This window comes from Vombatus ursinus, unplaced genomic scaffold (assembly GCF_900497805.2).
Source record: "Vombatus ursinus unplaced genomic scaffold, bare-nosed wombat genome assembly UNPS02014781.1, whole genome shotgun sequence".
NCBI lineage: Eukaryota > Metazoa > Chordata > Mammalia > Diprotodontia > Vombatidae > Vombatus > Vombatus ursinus.
This window is the reverse complement of record NW_020954559.1, coordinates 17,356,532-17,379,839: the sequence shown is the minus strand read 5'-3', so window position 1 is coordinate 17,379,839 and position 23,308 is coordinate 17,356,532. Positions and strand designations below refer to the sequence as shown.

The window sequence follows — 23,308 nt, the reverse complement described above, 5'->3', positions numbered from 1 at the left end:
GCGTCTGGGATTAGTGCATAGACAAAGAGAGAGCACGTGACCTAGGAAGTCAGGCCCAGATACCGGGAGGAGGCATCTGGGGTCAGTGCTACACAAAGGGAAGGTACGTGACCCAGGAAGTCAGGAAGGACACAGGAAGGAGGCGTCTGGGGTTGACATTGCATATAGGGAGGGGACTAAGCAAAGGGAACTTGTCCTCTGCCATCCCACTCCCACGTGGCACAGCCCCCTGCCTCAGGAGCACGTGCTCCGCTACTTCCTTGTATCCTGATCCTTCCCCAGCTTATCTCACATAGCACTGCCCACTGCCTCAGGGCTTCTCCGTATCCAGCCCATCCCAGTTCACCACAACTCCGCCTACCACAGCCCCTGCCTCGGGGGCGTGAGCTCCGGTTGCTTCCTAATACCCAGATCCTACCCCAATCTTGCCACAACCCTCACCTGGCAGCAGCCAACATCAGACCGCCCCTCACAATATAGAGTAGCACAGATATTCTGTGCCTGATCGGTTGTGTTTTTTGGTGCTTTGAATATCTACATGGACTGATTCTGAAAAATTTATAGATTCAGTTAAATAGTATATGTTATAAATACATTTTTATTATTAGTAGTATCATCACTTGAATGGAGCAAGTTCAGTTGTTTAGTACCTGAAATGGCAGATAATGTGTATAAGAATATCTAGTGAATACTTTTTGGTGTTGAGATATATAAATCTTTGTTAATATCCTGAACCTTAGATAAGTTCAGTACTTAAAAAGCCACAGTTCTCTCAGTTTTTTTCAGTTTCAACCTGAATATACCCAGTATTATCCCTGCCCAGTATATTCTCTACAAATGTTTGTGGCTGCCACAGAGTAGAAACTAACAGTGAAGTAGATAAAGTAGTAAATATCGATTGTCTTCAGCTAGAGGGAGGGAAGAGAGATATCACTGTAAAGAAAGGGGTTGGCAATCAGTACTGTTAACCTAACACTAAATCCTGTGGCCAACACTCAGTAACTTTATTCCACAGAATGATTGTATTTTTCTCTCTAATGTAGTTTTTGCCACCTTTGTTGGAATTATATTTCTTTGAATTTTTAAACTGAATATTTAATGGCTTTTTTTTTGTTAAAGAGAGTATATTCTGTTGTATAGGGACTGGATTTGAAGATCTTAGTTTTGTTCCTAGGTGTTTAAGAATGTATTCTTGACCTTTTCATGTCTAAATCTGTAAAATGGGATTAAGAATTATTTCCTATTCACCTTATTTAAGATGTGTACTAATTCTGGTATGGGGCAAGTGTGAACTTTCAATAATGTCTGATCCATTTTTCTGGTACATTATCTCTACTATGTTGAATAAATTTTCCATTCTCACCATAATAAAAAAAAATACTCTTCTGTCATCTTTCAACTTAGAGAGTCAATATATAATACTATAAATATTATTGAATGGAATGAGAGTGAAAGATATTTACTGTCTTACACTAAAGCAGCTCAATATACTTTTTGGCAGCTCTAATTATATTTTATTATTTTAAACTTAAAACTCATTTCATACCTAATTGTTTTTCAAATAATATGACCTTTTAAATATGGAATAAAACTGAAGGAATCTTTCAGTCTCATCCCATTCAATAATTATTTTTACTTCTCAAGAATCAGTAATGACAGGACAAATATTGGTATTTAAAAGGTGTTTTAAATGCATTTCCTAGAATGTGAAGTAAGAGCCATCTAGTGGTGTTAACTTATCTGCATAGTGGTCAGAGAACTTTTTTCCATTAAAAACCTATGATTATATTGTTTTGTACACTGCATTAGATAGTTGAGTATTGCAGTAAAGAAATCACTTCATGATTTGTATGTGTAGTTTTCTTTTTCTTTTCAGGTCTGTTGTTGATAGCTGTTGCTTGGTAATTTGGGTTCAGCTGTATATAAACCTGAATGATTTGAAGTATTCAGAGAATACTTTTGTTCATAGGTCACAATTAGCTTGACTAGAGAGGGATTTAACTTTGTGTCATTATTTAAATATGCTGTTCGTATTAAGACCTAGAAACTTTTCTGCTTTTAGGTAAGATGTTATTTAACATTTGAGTGGCAACATTGCATTTCAATACATTTTGCAGATAACCTCATTCTTATTTAGTATACTGAACTTCCAAGATATTTCCTAGGTGGTTTTGTCAAGAAATCCATTTGAGCACCTTTATTAAAAGGTATCACTTGAGGCCTTCAAGGTAAAGCTTGATGAACAGTTGTCAAGGATGTTGTAGAAGGGTACAGTAGTGTTGCATAAAATTAGAGAGGGTAAAGACCTATTAAATTTTATTTATATTCAGGTTCTAGATTGATTTTATACAGGTCAAGTACATTTTCCTGTCAGTTTTTGTGTTAGTTCATGAGATAACCTACTGTGTAATAATGTGTCATATACTGTGGTATAGCTTTTTTTACTGTAAGGTCTAATAGAAACTAATAAATCACTATTAAGTCAAGAACTGCCTATAGGTGATCATTCAGTACTGAATTATGTAACAAAGAAGATGGAAAGGTTAATCTCTTTTTTGAACACAAACTTTGGTAGCTATATAAAAAAATTAAAGATCCAAATTTTAGGTTATAGAGAAGAACAACTTTTAATGGATTTAGAACTCTGATCAACATAATGAAAGAACATGAATCCAAAAAAGTGAAGATGAAACAGTACTTGCCTACTGTCAGAAGGATGATGAACTTAAGGTACATTTTCAGACATGGCTACTGTGGGAATTTATTTTGTTGTAGTATGTAGATATATAATGCGGGATTTGTTTTTTAAGAGTTTTTTTTAATTGCTCATGAGAAGTGTTGAGGGAAAGACAGACTAATTTAAAAAATATTTGTTATTTGAACCCTCTCCCTCCCCTCCAGATTTCAGTTTAATAAATACTGTTGGTAGGCATTGTTTTCTCCCTTTTAAATGTGGAACGAAATTGATTTTTTCAACAAAATGATGAACTCAGAAGTTCAAGAGATTTATAGCATACAGGATAAAGAATCCAGCTCACCTATTTAAAAGGAAATCCTGTTCTAGTTGTCTTTTATCCTGACTACCTTTGTAAACTTCATTTCAGCACTCATTTCTTGAAAAGGATGACTGAATAATGTATTAATTGAAAATCTCTTAATAACAGATAAGTATCTTTAACTCAGTTAAATGTAGCTTAAGATATGTACTAAGACAAAGATACATACTATCAACCATTTTAAAAAGTAGAAAATTAGTGGTTATGAAATTGAACTTTCAGACTTAAATGCAAGGCAAACAAAGTTCAGTCAAATGTTTAGATTTTTGTTTTAGTGATGCCTGTGTGGGGGGTGTATAATTAAAATGCAAAGATGGAAATCATCTTTTATAAAGTCTCCTTTTCTTTTTTTTTTCAGCCTTAGTTAGATCTGATAAGTATTTATTGTGGCTCAGTCTTATGACTTTGAATTTGAAACTTCTTGAAATCAACTCCAGAATAATGATAAAAAATTAGAATTATATTGCTCTGGATAACTTTTTTTTTTAATAAATAGATTTTTATTAGTGCCTTTTTTTAACATTGCCTAAATTTATTTATTTATTGTTTCCCTTCCTTGAGAAGGATCCATCCTTTATGACAAAGAATCAAAAAATTCAGCAAAACCAATTAACACAGTAGAAAAAAAATCTGACTCCTTATATAGCATTCAACCAGTGTACATTAACTTCTGCAAAGGAGTTGGGAGGGGGAGATGTCTTTCATGTATCTTCTTTAAGACCAAACTTTTTCTTTATAACTTTGCAGCATTTAATTTTTATTGTTTTGTGGTGGTGGTTCTTTTTGTTAACATTGTTGTAGTCATTGTGGATATCATTTTCCTGACCTTGCTTACTTTACTTTGCTTTAGTTCATATAGATCCTTCCATGCTTCTTGATATTCATCTTATTCATAATTTCATACAACACAGTAATATTTCATTATATTTATGGACCACAGTTTGCTTAGCCATTCTCGATTCAGTGGGCATCTATTTTGTTTCCAGTTCTTTGCTTCCATGAGAAGTGTTGCTACAAATGTTTTAGTGTGTACAGAACTTTTCTTTTTTTTGGCAGTGACCCCTTTGGGGTATATGCCTATCACTGAAATAGCTCTGAGGAACTTCTCTATCAAGTCGACAGAGACTGAGAATAGGCATTTGAGAGGACATTTAATCATTGATAAGTATATTTTGGGAGAATTTTGAGCATGAGAAAACTTTTAAGTACAAATTACATTTCTGATCAGAGTGATTATGTGATAATATTAGGATATTGTTAAGACAGTTTTACGTTATATTTTCCTTTTAAAAGAGGCACAGAATCTAAGAGTTGGAGAAGAACTCAGAGACTGCCTAGTCTAATCTGTACCTGATAATAATAGTTAACATTTATATAGCACTTTAAGGCTTGCTTTACATTTGTTATCTCATTTGATCCTCACAATATCCCTGTGAAGTAGGGGCTATTATTACCACCTTGTACATGAGAAAAATGAGGATGAGGAAATGGAATGAGGAAAACAGATTAGGAAACTGAACTGAGAGACATGGAATGACTTGCTCAGAGTCACATAGCTCATTGGTGCTTGAGGCAGGATTTGAACTTAAGTTTCCTGACACTATGTCTAACGCACTATCCATTGTGCCACCTAAGTGCCTCTCATCTTCAGCATGCCTCCTAGCTGACCCACCTGCTGCAGCATCTCTTACTAGTGGTCATCTAGCCTTTAATTGATGATCTCCAGTGAGGGGGAGCCCACTATTTCCTGTGACAACTTGTTCCCATTTTTGGGAAGGTCTAATGCAAGGGCTTTTTTAACTACCTTTGTATCATGGACGACTTTGGCAGTCTGATGACCCTTATGGAACCATTTCCAATAATGTCTTTTGATAAATAAAATATGTATAGTTATCAAAATACTCACAAATCCCAGAAAGAACACTTGGTGGTGTTCTAATTGTTGAGAATTTTATAAAAATTTCAAGCCTAAATCTGTTGTTCTACAACTTATACTTGTTGCTCCCACTACTACATTCTGTCCAAGCAGAACAAATCTAATCCCTCTTCCATATGAAAGCCTTTCAGATATATGAAGGAAACCTCTATGTCTTATTTTCTCCAGTTTAAACATCCCCAATCCCTTCAGATGATTCTCATATGTCATGTTCTATAGTCTTTTCAACATTCTGGTTAGTAATGCTTGGAAAGCCTCTATTTCATTAAAGATTCATTTTTTTCCTCTTTAGAATTATACTCAATTTGACTAAGTAAGATATTCTTGGTTGTAAAAATAGTTATATTCATGTAGCCTTTGTCTTCTGGAACATTGTGTTCCAAACTCTCCGTTCTTTTATCATGGTTGTTTCTAAATCTTGCTGTGATCCTGACTGGCTCCTTGGTATTTACATTCTTTCTTTCTAGTTGCTTGTTTGTGTGTGTGTGTGTACGTGTGTACTATTTTTTTGGTTATGATTTTTAGATAGTCTGATAATTCTTAGGTTTTCTCTCCTTAAGTGACCTATTTTCCAGGTCACTTGTTTTTGATAATATTTTTATTACATATTTTTTCAATTGGGTGATTTTATGTATATGTCTTATGTCTCATTGACTCATTTTCTGTTTGTCTAATTTTGATTTTCAGGGCATTCTCTTGAGTGAGGTTTTCCAACATCTGTTCTAAGACATCAGTTTTCCTTACTTTTCTTTCCTCTGTAGATACTGCATTTTAAATCCATTATTCCATTTTTTCTAGGTAGTCTTGTAGTCTTTTTGGCCAGGACATTTTTTTTCCTTGGATTTTAATTGGACTTGTTTTGAGGTCACTCTTTTCCTTGGGGTTTATCCTTGGGCATCTCTCAGTCCACGGTATTTGCTCATAGTGTTTGATGTTTTCCTTGGTTTGTCCGTCTCAGCAGCTTCAGTGTCTAGATTGGGGCAGGGAAGACCTGGGCAGGGATGGCCTGTGCTGGGGTCACACCTTGCTCCTGCCCTCTTGAATTGAGTGACAGGCCTTGTGTGGTTCTGAGTGTAGTGGTCAAGACTAGGTTCTTCCTTCAAGGGTTTCCAGGGCTGCTTAGGCCATGGGCTCTACTTAGGTCCTTCTTACTGCCACAGGGATCCTGGGATGCCCTCTATGTTAGACTTTGCCTGGGGCGCCCTTCCCCCTGCTGCTGGGCTCAGGGGTTGCTAAGTCTGGGCTACTTCCATGATGTTTCTTACCAGGTGGCTTCCAGTCCTGTCTGAGGCCCTTCACGCTGACTACTGGGCTCTGGCGCTACTGCAGTAGTTCCTAGACTGACCTCCTTCTGTAGAGCCTTGTTATTATTCAGGGCTGATCTCTCCCTAGAACTCTTCTCCTGGCTCAGATGTAGGCCTATCCCTTCTAGACTATGCTGAATTACCCTCTCCAGTTACCCTGGGGCCACTTTATTTCATACTTATGACCTGCAATGACTTAACTACGTAAAAATTCCAGTAGTCCTTCTGTGCACCCCTGGGCATGGTATGGAGGAGTCTCCTGGTGATTCTTCTTTTTTTTTTTCTTTACAAGTTAATGGTATACTTTAGTTTTGTTGTTGTTTAGTTGTTTTCAGTCGTGTCCGACTCTTCATGACCCCATTTTGGGGTTTTCTTGGCAAAGATATTGGAATAGTTTGCCATTTCCTTTTTCAGCTCATTTTGCAGATGAGGAAACTGAGCAAACAGGATTAAATGACTTGCCCAGGGTTGCACAGCTGTCTCAGGCTACATTTAAACTCAGATCTTCCTGACTCAGGCCTGGCCTTCTACCCACTTTGCCACCTAGCTGCCCGGGGTAGTAGTTGTCCAAGTCATCTTATATAAGCACAGGTAATGGGGGTGGCAGGTGTTTGGAGACCTGAAAAGAGAAATAGCTGCTGTGGGACAGTATGCAGGGCATTTCTTTATCCATAGGGTTTTATCTGAGTTTGAATTCTCTCCATTTCAGTGTGTGTCCTGGCTGAAATCTTCACATTCATTAATTTTATAAGGCATTGACATTCAAAAGACTTCACCATGAACATTTTTAGTTAAGGCTCTGCCAACTTTTAGTAATTGACATGTTGTTTTCTGACTGCTTGCATATTATTTCCTATAATTTGTCCTAGAATTCTGCTTGTAATAGCAAGATTTCTGGTGTGTACTTTACAGGATCTTCCATCTTAGAATTTTTTGAAAAGTGGAATATTTGCCCATCTGTCCTGTGAGTGCCATTCTTCTTCTACCAAATCTTTTAGAAAGTGATGGTAGTGGCTCATCAGTTTCCAGCACTCTGGGATATAGTTGTCTAGATCTGGTGATCTGAACTCTTTGAGGGCAGCTAGATGCTGTTTGACAGCCTGCTCACTTATCTTGGCTTTCTATTACATATTAACATTTTTGTTAGTCTAAAGATCATTCCTTTTGGAAAAGAAAATAGAAGCAAAATAAGAGTTAAATAATTTAGACTGTCTGTTGTCATCCCATAAACCCTGAAAAGCAATCCTTGTTTGATCAATAAAATTTTTCTAAAAGTAGCTAGAATATTTAAATAGTTACTAGTTGCATTGAGTTATTTTGATTATATTTAAGAATATGGCAGTACTGGTTGTAATGCTGTGGACATTGTAGAACCTCAAAAAAAAAACCCCTCTGAATAGAGAAGTAAATGATAATCCCCGCCCTTTTCCCTTCTGTCTTCTCAACAATTATAACAGATTATATTATATTGTGCCACCTTGGTTTCATGAAAAAATGGCCCTTCTGATACTGTTTATGGATAAAGTCTTGCTAAAATACATAGGACTAGAGGCTTCAGAACGAGTTGACTATGTAAGTTGGTAGGAGGGTAGAGAGAATGCTGTTGTTATTGTTGTTTGACATGCAAATGAAATTAATAATTTAATTGAGGGAGAACAAAGAGAATGCTAGGTATGAACTAGAGGAAGTGTTTGGAGTTGACCAGATGTAAAGCCCTAGAAAGATGGCAACTGGCCCTATGACCAGGTTAGGGCTAGTTAGGAAGTCAGCCTTTGGAATAAGAGACTTGGATATAACTGATAATTCTGTTCTCTGTAAATATGTGGGAGTCTTTTTTACCCCCTTTCCACAATAAAGAACTTTTGAAAAACTGTATCAGACCTCGAGCATACTAAGTAAGGGAGAAGGAAGGGGACATATGCAATGGGAGTAGGAAGAGAATTGGTGACAGTAGTAGTGATACAGTAAAGCAGAGAACAGAAAAGAAATAAAACCTCAGGTAGGATTGGGCTGGGATGTCCAATTTTCAGAGATGAATCTCTTTCTGTAGAAGGCTGTCTCCTCACAGATATTTTGAAGTAAATATATATCATGATTTAACATGCCATTCACCTGAAATTAGAGTGGGTGGTGGAGTGAAAATTCAAGCAAAATGAGAGAGTGAGGTGGTTTTTTTGTTTTGTTTTGTTTTTTGGACATAGCCTGTATAGAAATTAGTTTTGCTTGACTATACATATTTGTAAGAGGGAGTAGGAGGTAGAGGGGAAAGATGGGAGGAGGAGAATATGTGGTCTTGAAAATAAAGTTGAATTTTTTTTTTAAAAGTAAATGTATAATTTTTGCTTTTGGGTAATGTTTTCTTGAGAGTAGCCATTTATGGCCATGGCTAGTTCAGTGTGTTGCAGTTGTAGTTTTTAAAATTAGATGCAATTCTCAAATGATGGAAAGAGCACTGGACTTTATAGGAGTTAGGAGACATGGGTACTAGCATTGGCTCCCTAACTAGCTATGTGACCTTGTGATGATTGTTTAACCTGTCTGTGCCTCAGTTTCTTTATCTATAAAATAAGATTATTTTACTAAATGATCTCCAAGAACTTTCCAGCTTTAAAATTCTATTATTCTGTGCTCTGAGGTCATGTTTTTACAAAGATAGAATGCTGATACATATAGTAAGTCTGTGTTAATCCATTTTGACTTTACTTTGGTTAGAGATCGTTAGATGTTTTATCCTAAGACTAGACCATTAATTACAAATTTTTAGATTAGATTTTAGTTTCTAAGGAGAATTTCATCAGAAGGCACATAATAACATATTAAATACTTATAATTACATCTATATTGTGGATAATTGTGAATTAAATATAATTAAATGTTCCTATATGTCTGTGTAATGTGAATATTACATTCAATTGAAAGGTATATGCACAGGGTAAAATTTTCATGTGGAGGTATCATTTGCCACATTAGGTCCTGCCAAATGCAGAGAAATATTTTTTGTTCTTCAGAGCTAATATCCAGAGAACTTTGAAAGAGTGCTATTAGTAGCATAAATGTCGAATTGTTTTTAACATGTGATAGAGTATTAACAAAATACTTAGTTTTGCTTAAGGAAGCAAATTTAAGTTTGATTTGCAAAAAACTTCCTAACAAACTATTTAAAAGAATGGACTCCTTCAAGAGATTGTGGGTTCTACCTCATTGGAGATCTTAAGGAAAGGTTGGATGATGACTTGTTGGAGAATATTGTAAAAGGGATTCTTTTTCAGCTCTGAGTTGCACCTAGTGACCATTGATATTCCTTTTAACTCTGAAATTCTGTGTTTCTTTGATAAGGGAAAACTTTCTAACAATTAAAGTTGTATGAAAATAGAGAAGCTGCCTTGCTTTATGTAGTGAGGCTCTCATCACCATAGATCTTCATCTGGTTTTGTAGATGGGAATCATAATTTGGGAAGAATAAATAACTTAGTAGTAGTATTTTCCAACTCTAAGATTCTTTGAATCTTGGTATTTTGTGAAGTCTATAAATTCTATAATATTTCTATGAACTTTTAAGTTTTGAAATGGAAAGAAAAATAAGGCAAGGCATAGCTATCAAGGAGTTTATAGAGAAATGGTATCTACATATAAAATTCAGAAAGCAATATGCTGCAGGAGACAGAGACTCAATCTGGAGCCATGGGAGTTGTTTGTATCTTGGATTTCCAGTTTACTATTTATGTCATCTTGGGCAAGTCAGCTTAACCTCTCTAATCTTTGGTTTTCTTACCTGTAAAATAAGGGGGTTGGACTAAAGTGTCCTTTACAGCTCCAAATCTATGGACAAGTAACTAAAGCACGATGAAGCATCATATGTACCTAGTAGTATAAACAAAGCGATTAAGAGTTTCAAGGAAGGAAAGATCATGGCCAGCTCACTGATGGACAAGCTATCTTTTACTTCTTTGTATTCCCCTCACACAGTTCCTTTCATATAGCATTCAATGAATGTTTATTAATGTTGAAATCTATAGTACCATCCTTTCTTTTTCTTAGGTTTGCTGAGCTACTTCAGCTTCAGTTTGACTCATCCTAGAGATCAGGAAACTGAAATGGCTTTCCTTTCCTCACCCTCTTAGGTGAGAACCTTTTCTTATATTTTACTGAAAAAATTGGGGCAGTTAACCAAGAGTTCTCTCTCTTCCCCTCCTCGTTACCTTTCTCTTTTACCTCCATCTCATATGAAGAGGTGACTTCTCTTTGCTAAGGCTAATTCCTCATCATGTACAAGTGATGCCATTCCATCATATTTTCTCCCAGCAGACTGCCTCTTTTTTCATCCCCACTTCCACTTCTTTTCAATCTCTCCTCATCTACTGGCTGCTTCCTTATTGCCTACAAACATTCCCTTTCCTCAAAACCCTCTTCCTTGATTCATCCATCTCCACCAGTTGTAGTCCCACGTATCTCCTACATTTTGTGGCTAACCTGCTTGAGAAGGCCATCTACAATAGGTACCTCCACTTCCTTTTTTCTGTCTTCTTAACACTACATTCTGGCTTCCAGCTTCATTATTCAATGGAAAATGCTCTCTCCAAAGTTATTAATCTCTTAATTACCAAATCTAAAAACTTCTTAATCCTCATCCTTTTTGACCTCTCTATAGCTTTTGACAGTGTTGATCAACTTCTTCCCCTTGAAACACTCTTTGCCTTAGTTTTTGGAGCACTACTCTGACAGCTCCTTCTCAGTCTTTTTTGGTGAGTCTTCATCTAGGTCATGCTTGCTAACTATGAGTGTCCCATAGGGCTCTGTCATAGGCCCTCTTCTTCCTCTATACTTTTTCATTTGGTAATCTTATCACCAAGTGAATTTAAGTGATTAAATTATTATCTCTATGCTGATGAAACTCATATCTTTATATCTAGTCTTAACCTTTCTTAAACTCTCTTAGAAATCTGAAAACTTAACACAAAACTCAACGATTTTTGCCCCGGCTCCCCTCTTCCTAACTGCTGTACTACTGTTGAGGGCACCATTATCCTTCAGTCCTCCAGGTTTATAACCTAGGTGTCATCCTTGTCTCTTCACTCTCTGACACTACCACCACTCCACCACCCCCAATCACTTCATACCTGGTCTGCTGCAATAACCTGCTGGTTGGTCTCCTTGCCTCGATTCTGTCCCAATTCTCGATATCTTATACTCAGCTGTGATAGTGATCTTTTTAAAAGAAATGTATGATCATGTCACCTCTTCCTACTCATTGAACTCCACTGGCTCCCTGAGGCCTCCAGAATCAGATTTAAAATCTTCTGTTTGGTTTTTAAAGCCCTTTATAACCAGATCTGCACCCCACCCAGTCTTCTTATACTTCCCCCTTCCCCTGCCTCCCATGTACTCTTATACAAGGTTGTTCATCTTCTGACTCAAGGCATTTTAACTGGCTGTCCCCCATGCATGGGATTTTCTCCCTCTTCATCTTAGCCTCCTAGAATCCTTCAAGTCCCGATTAAAATCTCATTTTCCATAGGATGCCATTCCCAATCCGTCTTAATTCTGTTCATTATTTCCAATTTATCCTGTATGTAGCATGTTTATGCCTAATTATTTGCATGTTATTCTTCCCATTGAATTGCCTTCCTCCTTGCAAGCAGGACTACTTTTGGCCTTTCTTTGTATCTCCAGTGCTAAGCAGTGTCTGGCACGTAGTACGTACTTAATAAATGTTTATTAACTAATTATTGACTGATTTCAGATGTGATAGAAAACTATTTTATATTCTTAAAAACTGAATCTCCTCCTGTCAGTTTCAAAATTCATCTCATTTTGGCACTTAGCATATACTGCTTCCTGCCAGTTTGATCCTTTAGAAACAGAGATCAGAGTTGTTTAGTTTTCAGGTACTCTTGAGACCTTGCTTGTCTCTGACTTGTGTATTTGTTAGAGAAAGTCTTTGAAAAGTGGCAGGTGTTTTCAAGCTAGAGTCCTAGTTTCCTGTTTATTTAAAATTTGATTTAACTTTTGAAGATTAGGAAGAATTGATCTAGCAGATTAAACATAATACTAATTAAGTTCCTATAATTAATCTATGGTCTGGGCAAATGTATATCAGGCGGTTTGCCATGTTTTTCTCTTGCTTCAGTCTTAGAAAAATCACTTAATGATGTGGAGGAGAACCTTTGTAATGTGTTATTTTTTACAAGAAATATTGCCAAAATTGTTTGGATAATTCTTTCTGACTTAATAAAAACAATTGTGAGAAGGCATTTCTGACTTAAAGTTGATTGATTCCATTAATTGATACGGAGATTAAAAACTGATTACATCTTTGTCAGTAAATTTCAAAAGAGTGACCCTGGACAGTAACACCTATTAATGCTTTTGTAAGATATTTAACGTAACTAACTGATTATTTACAGATTAGTGGCTTGTGAATGTGTATAGTGAGTGCAAACATTGCAGATTTCATTTACATTTGCTTAGTTGATACTGAAGTAGTCAATTATCAATTCAAATTCTATTCCAGAATGAGTATTTTCTGTTTTTCTTTGCAATTAGTAAGATCAGCTAATAATAATAATATTTATATAGCACTTGAATTTACAGAGTGCTTTACATACAATGTGTTTTTTGATTACAACAGTCTTGTGAGGTGGCATATATTATCATTCCTTTGCTTTGTTTTTTACAGAAGGCATGTATTTGTTTGTGGCAATAATGAGTTATGATGTGCTTGATCTTCAGTAGGTTGTCCAGGATAATGTTAGTTATGTTCTATTCTCAGTCATCTCTCCACATTCCATATGATGACACTCATCTTACATGAGACCCAGCCTAGCTAATTTGGGAGAAGCTCATCACCCTCAGGCTGCTCTCAGGGTACTGATTTTTCACCACAAGTCTTGAAAGTCATCCACTAAATAAGATGAGTGGTGAGCTGCATTGGTGGAGGGAATATCTGCACCAGTGAAATCACAGATTGTTAAATATTGTGTTGTTTCAGGGTTTATAGTAGATCACACATTGCTTGGTTACATATAAATGTTTTAGCTAATAATTATGTAGCAGTTTTAAAGTTTAATTAAAATAAAGTCAAACCCCTGCTTAACTGTGGACATGCTGTGAGCAAGTCATCTTGAAAGCATTACTCTGAGTAGGAATTTTTTGTTTTTTCAAGTTCTTTTTGTGTTACAGCTTCTTTGAATGAAGTTTGTGTAATCATCCTGTTCAAAATTCCGTAATATGTTTCTAAGAGGAAATGGTTAGAGATTTCTGAAGTAGCATCATAGCTGTTTATGAGTGTTATACATATATTTTTTTCATCCTCACAATGTATTTGTGAGGTAGGTGTGATTATATCCCTATGTTATAAAAGAAGAAACTGAGAGTCAGAGCTGTTAGGTGCCTTGCTCCTTCTCCCACAGCTGGTTAGTTCTAGAAGTAAGATCTAAACCCAGGTCTTGCATGATTCCAAGTCTAACATTCTTTTTATTGTGCTATACCATGTTTTAATACTTAGATCTGACTTGGGTCTGATTTTCATCTTGACTTAAACCATCATTGTTATAATTAGATAGCTTTTACAGAGTGCCTGTTATGTGCCAGGCACTGTGCTAAGTGCTTTACAAAATATCTTACTAATTTTCACAACAATCCTAGGAAAAAATGCTATTATTGTCCCCATTTCACAAGTGAAGAAACTAAGGCAAACAGGTTAAGTGACTTTCACAGGGTTACATAGGTAAGTAAGTCTCTGAGGGAGGATTTAAACTCAGGTTTTCCTAACTCCAGTCCTAGAGCTCTAGCTCCTTTGCCACCTTACTGTCATTTTGCTCTGAGAATGCCAAAGAGATAGAAACATTTTTACAAAATAACAAATTGAGGCATGAGTGCTTTATACCACATACAAGCATAGACATAGCTTTTAAAGGCTGTAATAAAGTATGAATCTAGTGAGTTATTGACAGACTGGTGATTCCACATATGTGGAAACAGCTGCATTATAGAAGAGCTTCCTGACTGCTGACATACTTTTTATGACCAAAGAACTTATCAAATTAGACAACTATGCATTAATACATTTACTGTTTTCAAAATACAGAGGAACTTGATTTTACAAGGGAAATAGTAACTCTGCTGGGTGTGGTGGTGCACACCATCACTGCAGCCCTTGCTACTACCATGGAGGCTTGGCAGCTCTAAGCTTTGGCAGATCTTTTGAGCTTGGGAATTCCAAACTGCAGTGGGCTAAGCCTGTCCGGTGTCTACACTAAACCTAGCATCAATATAGTGAGCCACAAGGTTGCCTGAGGAGAGGTGAACAGCCTGGTTTGGAAACCTAGCAATTCAAAGTTCTCATGCTGATCAGTCGTAGGATTGGGTCTGTGCATAGCCTCTGCACGTCCAGCCTGGGTGAGCTAAGAAAACTCAGTCTTTAAAAGTAAAAGTAACTGGCAAATATTTAAATAGATACATTCTCCTTTTCTACATCCTGCAGTCTAAATAATGATACCATATTAAATAAAAACTTTTAATTCATTAGCATTAAAGATTAGAGCAGGAGGGGACCTTTTTTAGGAGTCCAGCTTCTTCATTTTATAGATGAGCATCCTGAGGCTCTCAGAGAGTGAAGTTGCTTACTTATGGTCACGTGAATAGCACAGCTGTTGTACAAGCCTAGGTCCTCAGACTCCAAAGCCAAGCACTCTTTCCACTCTACCACAGTGCTTCTTGCTGAGATGTTCAGGAAACTTAGTAGGTTTTATAACTAATATGCTTTGAAAAGTTTGTCTCGGTACCATGCCTATCTAAGTGAGAATTTTATGTCTTAGTTTAAGTAGCACAAAAATACTCTTAATAATGTTCTATCATAAGTAAAATATTGGTGTGATAAATTTTCAGTTCTATCTTTACCATTAATTTTTGTTGGCAAGGCCTTTTCCATGCTTCAGAGAATTTCTCTGAAATTATTAGACTAATAATTTTTCATTCTAAAAACAGAATTTGCATCAAATGTTGTTAGCAGGGGTAAAAGTTGAAATTAGAAAGTAAAAGAATCAAGCTCCACGATTTAAGAAATTAAGGTTTGAAGGTTTTTTTTTTAACTTGCATACATTTTTATAGCACTTAGAATATTTTAAGACAAGTTATTTTGAAAACTGCAAAGTTTAAACATTATAGCTAAATGCCACAAAGCATAAGATTCTTAGTTATGTTTTTTTCCCCACTGTAGTTTATCTCTTCAGGGGCAGCTAGGTGGGATAGTGCATAGAGCATTGGGCTTAGAGTTAGGAAGACTCATCTTCCTGAGTTAATCTGACTTCAAACACTTACTAGTTGTGTAACCCTGGGCCACTAAACCCAGAATCACTTGATTTTGTTTACCTCAGTTTCCTCATCTGTAAAATGATCTGGTGAAGGAAATGGCGAAGTACTTCACTGTCTTTGCCAGGAAAACCCCAAATGGGGTCACGAAGAGTTAGACATGACTAAAGCAACATAAAAACAAAAATATCTGCTTCAGTGGTTTTAGCATAGGGATCTGAAGACAGTTCAATATTCTTCCCTCACCTTTAAAGGACCTTTGAAATCTTCACTTTTAAAAATATACATATATTCTGGCTACTAAAAATTGCCGATGTCCTTGGTTTTCTTCCATTTTGCTAGTAATGCTAGAAAGTTCACTTGATAATGTTTTGAATTTTACTATGGTAATTTATTTTGTGATATTCTCAAGTTCCGTATATGTTACTCACTCTAAGTCCCAGTTGCTTATGTATTTTCTTTTTCTCTCCCTACCTTTTCCCTTTCCCTTTTCTGTCTCTCTATCTATATTTGTGTATATATATAGTATACATATCTATATATATGTATAGATATGTATATCTATATATATGTATATGTATATACATATTCACATTCACATAGAGATACACACATATGTTTATATGCATATCCTTCATAAGGTTCTGTTCTCTTTCAACAGTTCACTTTAACAAACATTTAAGTGCCAAGTATGGTACTAGGGAAACAAAGATGGTGGTGATGATGATGATGATGATGATGATGATGATGATATTAGCTAATATTAGCATAGTGCTGCTTTGTATGCTCCAGGCATTGTGCTAAGTACTTTACAAATACTATCTCATTTGATCCTCACTATAATCTTGCAAGGTAGGTGCTGTCATCCTATTTTACAAATGAGGTAACTGAGGCAAACAGAGGTTAAGTGTGCCCAGGGTCACACAGCTAGGAAGTGTCTGAGGCGAGGTTTGAACTCAGGTTTTCCTGACTTCAGGCCTTGCATTCTATCCACTGAGGTAAAGACAGAAATGATAACAATACCTGTCTTTCTAGTAGCTTACATTCTGTTAAGAAGAAACAATGTATGCAGATAAGTAAATAAAAATTAATTTCTGGGGTGAGGGGATTTTTGAATTTTAATAATTTTGGTTTTTATAGTTGTAAACTCTGGAATATTGATTTAGAGGTAGAAGGTACCTTAGAGATAATCTGATTTAGTCACTTCATTGTACATATTCATTTCAGTTAAGTTCAGCAGATATTTATTAGACACCTATTTAAAATGTCAGGTACATGGGGATACTAAGCGCTGGGAATACAATGACAAAAAAGTCTTTGCCATCAATGAGCCCACATTCTACTGGAATAAATACAAAGTAATTTGAAAAAAGAAACGAGCTGATTGTGAGGGGAGTCAGTAAAAGCTTTGTGTAATAGGTGGCACTTGAGCTGTGCTTCGAAGGAAACAAGATTCTGTGGGTGGAGATGACATGGCAATGGCTTCCTGACAAGGGACACCACTGTGCAAGGGCATGACATGGAAGGGTGGATATGGGGAATGGCTAGCAAGCCAGAGTGCATGAAGGGAAGTCATGTGATACAAGACTAGAAAGGGGACATAGCGACCAGACTGTGACTAGATTTGAACGTCTAGAGTTTTGTATTTTATGCTAGAAACACTAGGGGGCCATTGAAGGATTTTTAGTACAATTGTGACATGGTCAGATCTGTGTTTTAGGAATATCATCTTCACAATTACTCAGAGAATGGATTTGGAAAGAGACTAGGGGAAGGAAGACAAATTAGGAGGTGGTTGTGTGATAAAGGCCTAAACAAGGTAGAAGCTGAATGAGTAGAGGGAAGGTAACTGGACGTTGGAGTTGAGGGAGATGGAAGAGTCAGGATGGCGCCAAATGAATTTTCTTCTCACATCAGTTTCAACTTTGCTGGCCATAGAACTCTGTTCACCTCCTGATCTGCAGTAGTGTTTTTTCATTTTTTGTAGAATTTCAAATAAAAATATGTTATTGTATAGTTGTTTCAAGCTTTAACAAATTTACTTTTAAATACTGCTTACATGTTGTATCTACAGAACTTGAACCTGATTTATTTACTTAAGCATTTTTATTTAAAGTTTTGAGTTCCAAATTCTTTCCTTTCCTCTCTCCCTTCCCCTCTCTGAGACAGTAAGCAATCAGATATAGGTTATACATGCTGCAACCTGATTTATTAAAGTTTTTAAATATACCAAGTCTTTATGAATACACTCTATAGTTGATATATTTTCTGATATGTGATCTGCTATTCATTTATTGATATGCATGATATCACCTCTCTTATTTTGATCAAACACCATGACCAAACAAAAGGTCCTTTTCTTTATATGTATATATAAGTATACATCTTATTCACACCTCCTGCTGAAACCCAAAATTTATAAATTAAACCAGATATTCCATAAAAATTGTTTTAAATGTTGGTCATTCCCCCTCACTGTCTCACACTGTACCAACATGTTCCTGTGACTTGACCCCCATTCCTAGAATACACCCCCTTTTCACTTTAACCCCTTAAATTCTTTGTGTACTTCAGGGACCTTTTTGTGTGCTGTCACTCTGGTGCAAGCCCTCCTCACTTCATGCCTGCCCTGTTGCAGTAGACAGCTGGTTGGTTTGCCCACCACAGGTTTCTGTATTTCAGCCCATCCTCTCCTCATTTGTAAAAATGATTCTCCTAAAGTCTGACCATGTTACACACACCCCCATACCCACTCATTTAACTCTGCTGGCTTTCTGTCACCTCTAAGATCGAATTTTAAAACCTCTCTTTGGCATTCAAAGCCTTTCATAACCTTCACCCTGCGTCCTCCAGTCTTCTTACACCTTATACCCCCACTGTGACACTAACTTTCTTGTTGTTCCTCAAAGAAGACACTGTCTCAACTCCAGACTTTTTTGCTGGCTATACCCCTGTGTGTGGAATTCTCTCCTTTCTCTTCTTGGCATCATGGCTTCCTTCAAGTGCCAAATAAAATTTCACCTTCAACAGGAAACCTTTCCCAACCTCTCCTAATGCCTATTGATTATTTCTATTTTATCTTGTATATAGCTTGTTTGTATATACTCCCCCATTGGATTGTGAACTCCCTAAGAGTAGGGATTGTTTTTGGCCTTCCCTTGTATCCCTTGCACTTAGCACAGTATCTGGAGGCATAATAGGCCCTTCATAAATGTTTGTTGACTTACTGATGCCTTCTACTGGAAGCCCTTCATGATTCTTCCCTCTGATTCATGTCCCCTCCTTCCTCAAATTATTTCATGCTTATCAAACAACAGTGCCTTCTATATGCTAGGCATTCTTGGAGGCACTGAAGATACAAAGAATGACATGGTCTCGACTCATAATGGGTTTACATTCAGATGGAGGAAATGAAATGCATATAAAAATATAGCATAAATATAAAGTTACTAAATACTTTGACATACACTAGTCACACACACCGAATAGTTGAAGACAAAAGTAGTTAGTGTGGGAGGACACTAAGGGGATCAGGAAAGGCTTCTTGTTGAAGCTGGTGCCTTCGGGGCATCCTCAAGGATGTGAGGGACAGCTAGTACCGAGGCATAGAGACAGAGAGACAGGAGGCTAGGGAGGTGGGAGGAATGTCCAGTGAACCTGGAAAGATAGCTTGGGCCAGTTTGTGTAGGGCTTTAAAATCTAAACAGGAAAGTGTATTTTATCCCAGAGGCAACCTGAAGCCAATGGAGTTGGCTGTTGAGTCGGGGATTCACATGGTCAGATCTGGGCTTATGTAACATTACTTTGGCAACTATGTATAAAATGGAGTAGAATATTCAGATCCTTGAAGTAGGGGCATCAATTAGGAGGCTGTTGAAATAATCAGGGTGGGAAGTGTTGAGGGCCTGAACTGAGGTTATAACTTTGTCACTGAAGGTTGGAAACAATTTTAGAGATTTTGTTGTTCAGTTTATCAATAAAGGAACTTTGGATTTTTAAAAACAGAAGAGATTTCAGCCAGTAACAAGTTATTGGGTAAGTAGTACTTGGAAAAATTGTGAGGTAATTGAAGTTCCTTATTAAGTTTTCTCTAATTCTTTTAATTTATTCTTAAGGAAATTTCATAGCATTAACAAGGGAAATTCGGTTTATTGGCTTAGGTTAATTGAAGAAGAAGCCTTTGTCCTTTTCCCTCTCAGAAAACCTTGATTTTGTATCACTCATTGAAAAGCAAATGGTACTTTCGTTTAAAATGTAATATTATTTTAGAGTCAGTATGATTTAGTGGCAAGCACATTGGATTTAGAGTCATTGAAAATGAGTTCAGATCTCAGCTTTGCTACTTATTACCTAATTGACTTGGTTAGGTCACTTAACCCCTACGGGCCTTAGTTTCCTCATTTGTAAAATAAAAAAGCTGGACTAGATTGATTTCATTGAGTTCTTCTTTCTCTAAGCTCCATGATCCTATGTTGTTGTAGAATTTTAAACATGGAGTTTCTGTTTTTTCATATTGTACTCTGTTAACACAATTCATTTTGGTTTTTTTTTTAATAGGATTCTTGCAGCCTTTCCTAGAAGCCTGTAGCAATGTATTATTTTTTCGTACCTGTTCTGTGCTACTCCGACACCCTAAACTTGATCTGCAGATACTGGAAAAACTCAGCATTATACTACAGAAACTCTCCAAAATCAAGTAAAGATTTTGTTCATTTGTAGTATTTTTCTATTTATACCTCTTAGCATCCTTGTTGGATAAACTTAGGCCAATTTAGGCCAGTTCACTAGTTTGCTCACAAGAAAATACTTCAGTAGAGATAGTAAAATGTAATGGAAATAGCTCTGAATTTAGAGTCAAAGAACCTGTGCTTGAAACTCTAATTATTCTTACTGCCTGTGTTACCCTGGGCCAGTTACTTACCCTTTTTGGGTGTCCTGTTCTTTATCTGTGCCATGAGGGTGTTAGATTCCATCTCTAAAGTTCTTTCCAGCTTTGAGTCCTGGGTCCTGAAAATGTTCTTAAGGAAATATTTTCATATTCAAAGTATCTCTGTTGTGGTGGGTACTTCTTTTACTATTAAAGCAGACCACGGACGTGTGACTTTGCAGAATCTTTTTGAGAGTTGTTGGGGCCAGAAGATGCATGTCTTAGGGCCAGCTCAGTGATGGGCCACAAAGAAATAGAAATTTGAAACTCATAGAAATTTAGTTTCCCATAGCGTAAAGTTTTATTCATGTTTTAGCTCAGTGAGAACAAGTTATAAGTAATGTATGTAACCTTGTATTAAATCTGATTTTTGTATGTGTTGCATACCTTTATAATATTTCTATTTGTAGTATGCTGTGCATAAAATATAAATAGTATACTTTGGCAGTTATATCATCATGCCATTTCCATTTTTTCAGTTGAAGAAACGGGTTTTAAAAGGTTGTTTACCATTTCTTAGTTAATGGTGAGGGTAAAATTAGAGCAGTGGTGTCAAACTCAAGTAGAAACTGAACCCTGCTGATGTCTGCATATTGATTTAGAAAACCACAAATTAACATTATCTGTGTTGTGTATTATATTTTTATTTATTTTGTTAAATATTTCTTAATTTCATTTAATCTGGTTTGTTTGAGGCCAGTGGGCTATAGTTTGACACCTCTGGTGTAGAGGAGGTATCCTGCTGCAGTAGAAAGAGGGCTAGATGGAGAGTCAGGAGCTGGGTTCATATCTTACTTGTCTCACTAACTACTCCTAGCTACCCGTTGGGTATGATACTCAACCTCTCTGTACCTCAGTTTCCTCATCTATAAAATCTCGACTTTGTATGCATTACTTTTAAATTCCATATTTTGGAGCTCATACCCATTTCAAACTCAGATAAACAACTTAAACAAAGTTTGAATAAACGGCTGGGAATAATATAATACTCAAATTTTTTAGCAAATTTTTGAAGTTGCAAAGATGCAAATTAAATCCTTTCATATCTAAATTGATGGGTACTTAAGGTCATTTGCTGTTTCTCACATAAAGTAAATGTACCATGGCAAGAAAATCAGAAATATATAAAATCTAATTCTTATTGCAGATGAAATTGCCTGGCAGGTTAGTAGGAGAAGTGAGTGGGAGAGAGGTGATGAATGCTTGAAAGCATCTAGATATCTTTAAATTTAAGTTAGATACGAGAAGTTAGATAAAACATGGTAGTCAGTTCTGTGGCTCTAATTTTATAGTAGAGACATAACTCAGAATAATAGGGACTGAATTAGAAAGGACATCAGAGCCCAGCCTGTACCTGTATGGGAATTCCTTCTAACATCATCCTTAATGAGTGATCTGTGTATCCTTGGCTTAAAGACTATTAGTAAAGGGAACCCTCTACCTCCCAAGGCAGCTTATTCCACTTCCTAAATGTTAGGAATTCTTTCCTTACATCAATTCTCATTCTTGCCTCAGCAGCTTCTACCGGTTGATTTAAGACTGTCCTTTGAGGTCAAGTAGAACCAGACAACTCTCACATTCCCTTGTATCTTCTCTTCTTTAGATGAAATATACCCAGTTCATTCACTGGTGCTATAGTATTAAAGTCCCTCACCACGATTGCTGTCTTCTGGACATTCTCTTCTCCCGTTGCCCGAAATCCATAGTTTGTCAAGTTATTTCCAAAAATGTGTCCAGAATAGAACCTTGTACTATAGATACATGGTCATGATTCAGAGTTCAGCTGAATTTTGTTGCCTTCATAATTCTAGGCATTTTTTTTTCTATTTGTAGGCTAAGATTGCATTAGTCTTTTGTACTTCTGAATGGCGCTATTGATTCTTATTGTGATTGCAGTCCATTAAAACCCTCAGGGAATTCTACCATTCTCCTATTTTTAGTATTATAAGATAATTCTTATTTCTTATATCATTATAGACATTGTACATGTGATTAATTCAATACAAAAATATTTCTTACAGGAGTAATAAGAAGTTGTTTGAACTCTTTACACTTCACCTGATGCTTCAAGAAATCCAGAGGACAGCAAATCCAGAGCATGTCTTTCTTTGTATCAACCTTAATTCAACTCTCTTCAATTTGGGTTTAACTAAATGCAACTCCCTTGTCACTACTGCAAATAGTTAGACAAGTTTATTATTTTTTAAAAATTTTCTATGCATATTACTTATTTGTAAAAATTGAAAGATTGACCAAAGTGACTAAAATTTTGCTAAGTAAAATTATAAGACATGTTGTTGCATGGCATTGTTTATCATGAAGGGCAAATAGACAACATTTCAAATATTTTCTAATTGAATAAAAAGATATTGTGGAACTATTAGAATTCTCCTTTTCAAACAGAGTGATACAACTAACATAATAGCCTGAACTTTCAGAGTTCGTGACACTTGTAAAGCTTACTTTTTTTACAAGTCTTTCAGGAAAATTATTTTAAAATTATGTGATTGTTAATTCTGAATAAAGTTGATGTTAATTTGCAAAGAGGATTAGAGCTTGTTATCTTTCCATTTTCTGAAATGAGTTTTTTGAAGAAGCCACTTATCTACTATGTATCCTAGCTGTACTCATGTGTTATGAGCTTTTCTAAGCATTGCCCTTTGAGAAAACTTTATTAATATCTAGGAATGCCTTTTTGTGGTTTTTCTCACCAGGTGTATGTCTTTGACTAGTCATAGAGATTCTACAATATTATCAGTCCTCTAATAAGCTTTCT

The 23,308-nt window shown here is 36.2% G+C and overlaps 1 protein-coding gene across 5 annotated transcripts in view; it reads left to right on the top strand.

The window, feature by feature from the left end:
* Nucleotides 1-23,008, top strand: part of LOC114046284 (coiled-coil domain-containing protein 138-like) — a 67,886-nt gene extending 44,878 nt beyond the window's left edge. For all 5 annotated transcript variants that reach the window (XM_027866579.1, XM_027866580.1, XM_027866578.1 and 2 more), the window contains 2 exons: nt 20,163-20,301; nt 22,554-23,008. In XM_027866579.1, coding sequence (XP_027722380.1) covers nt 20,163-20,301; nt 22,554-22,719 — 305 coding nt within the window. In that variant the 3' untranslated portion in view covers nt 22,720-23,008. The remainder of the gene's footprint in view (nt 1-20,162; nt 20,302-22,553) is intronic.
* The last annotated feature ends 300 nt before the right edge of the window (nt 23,009-23,308 follow it).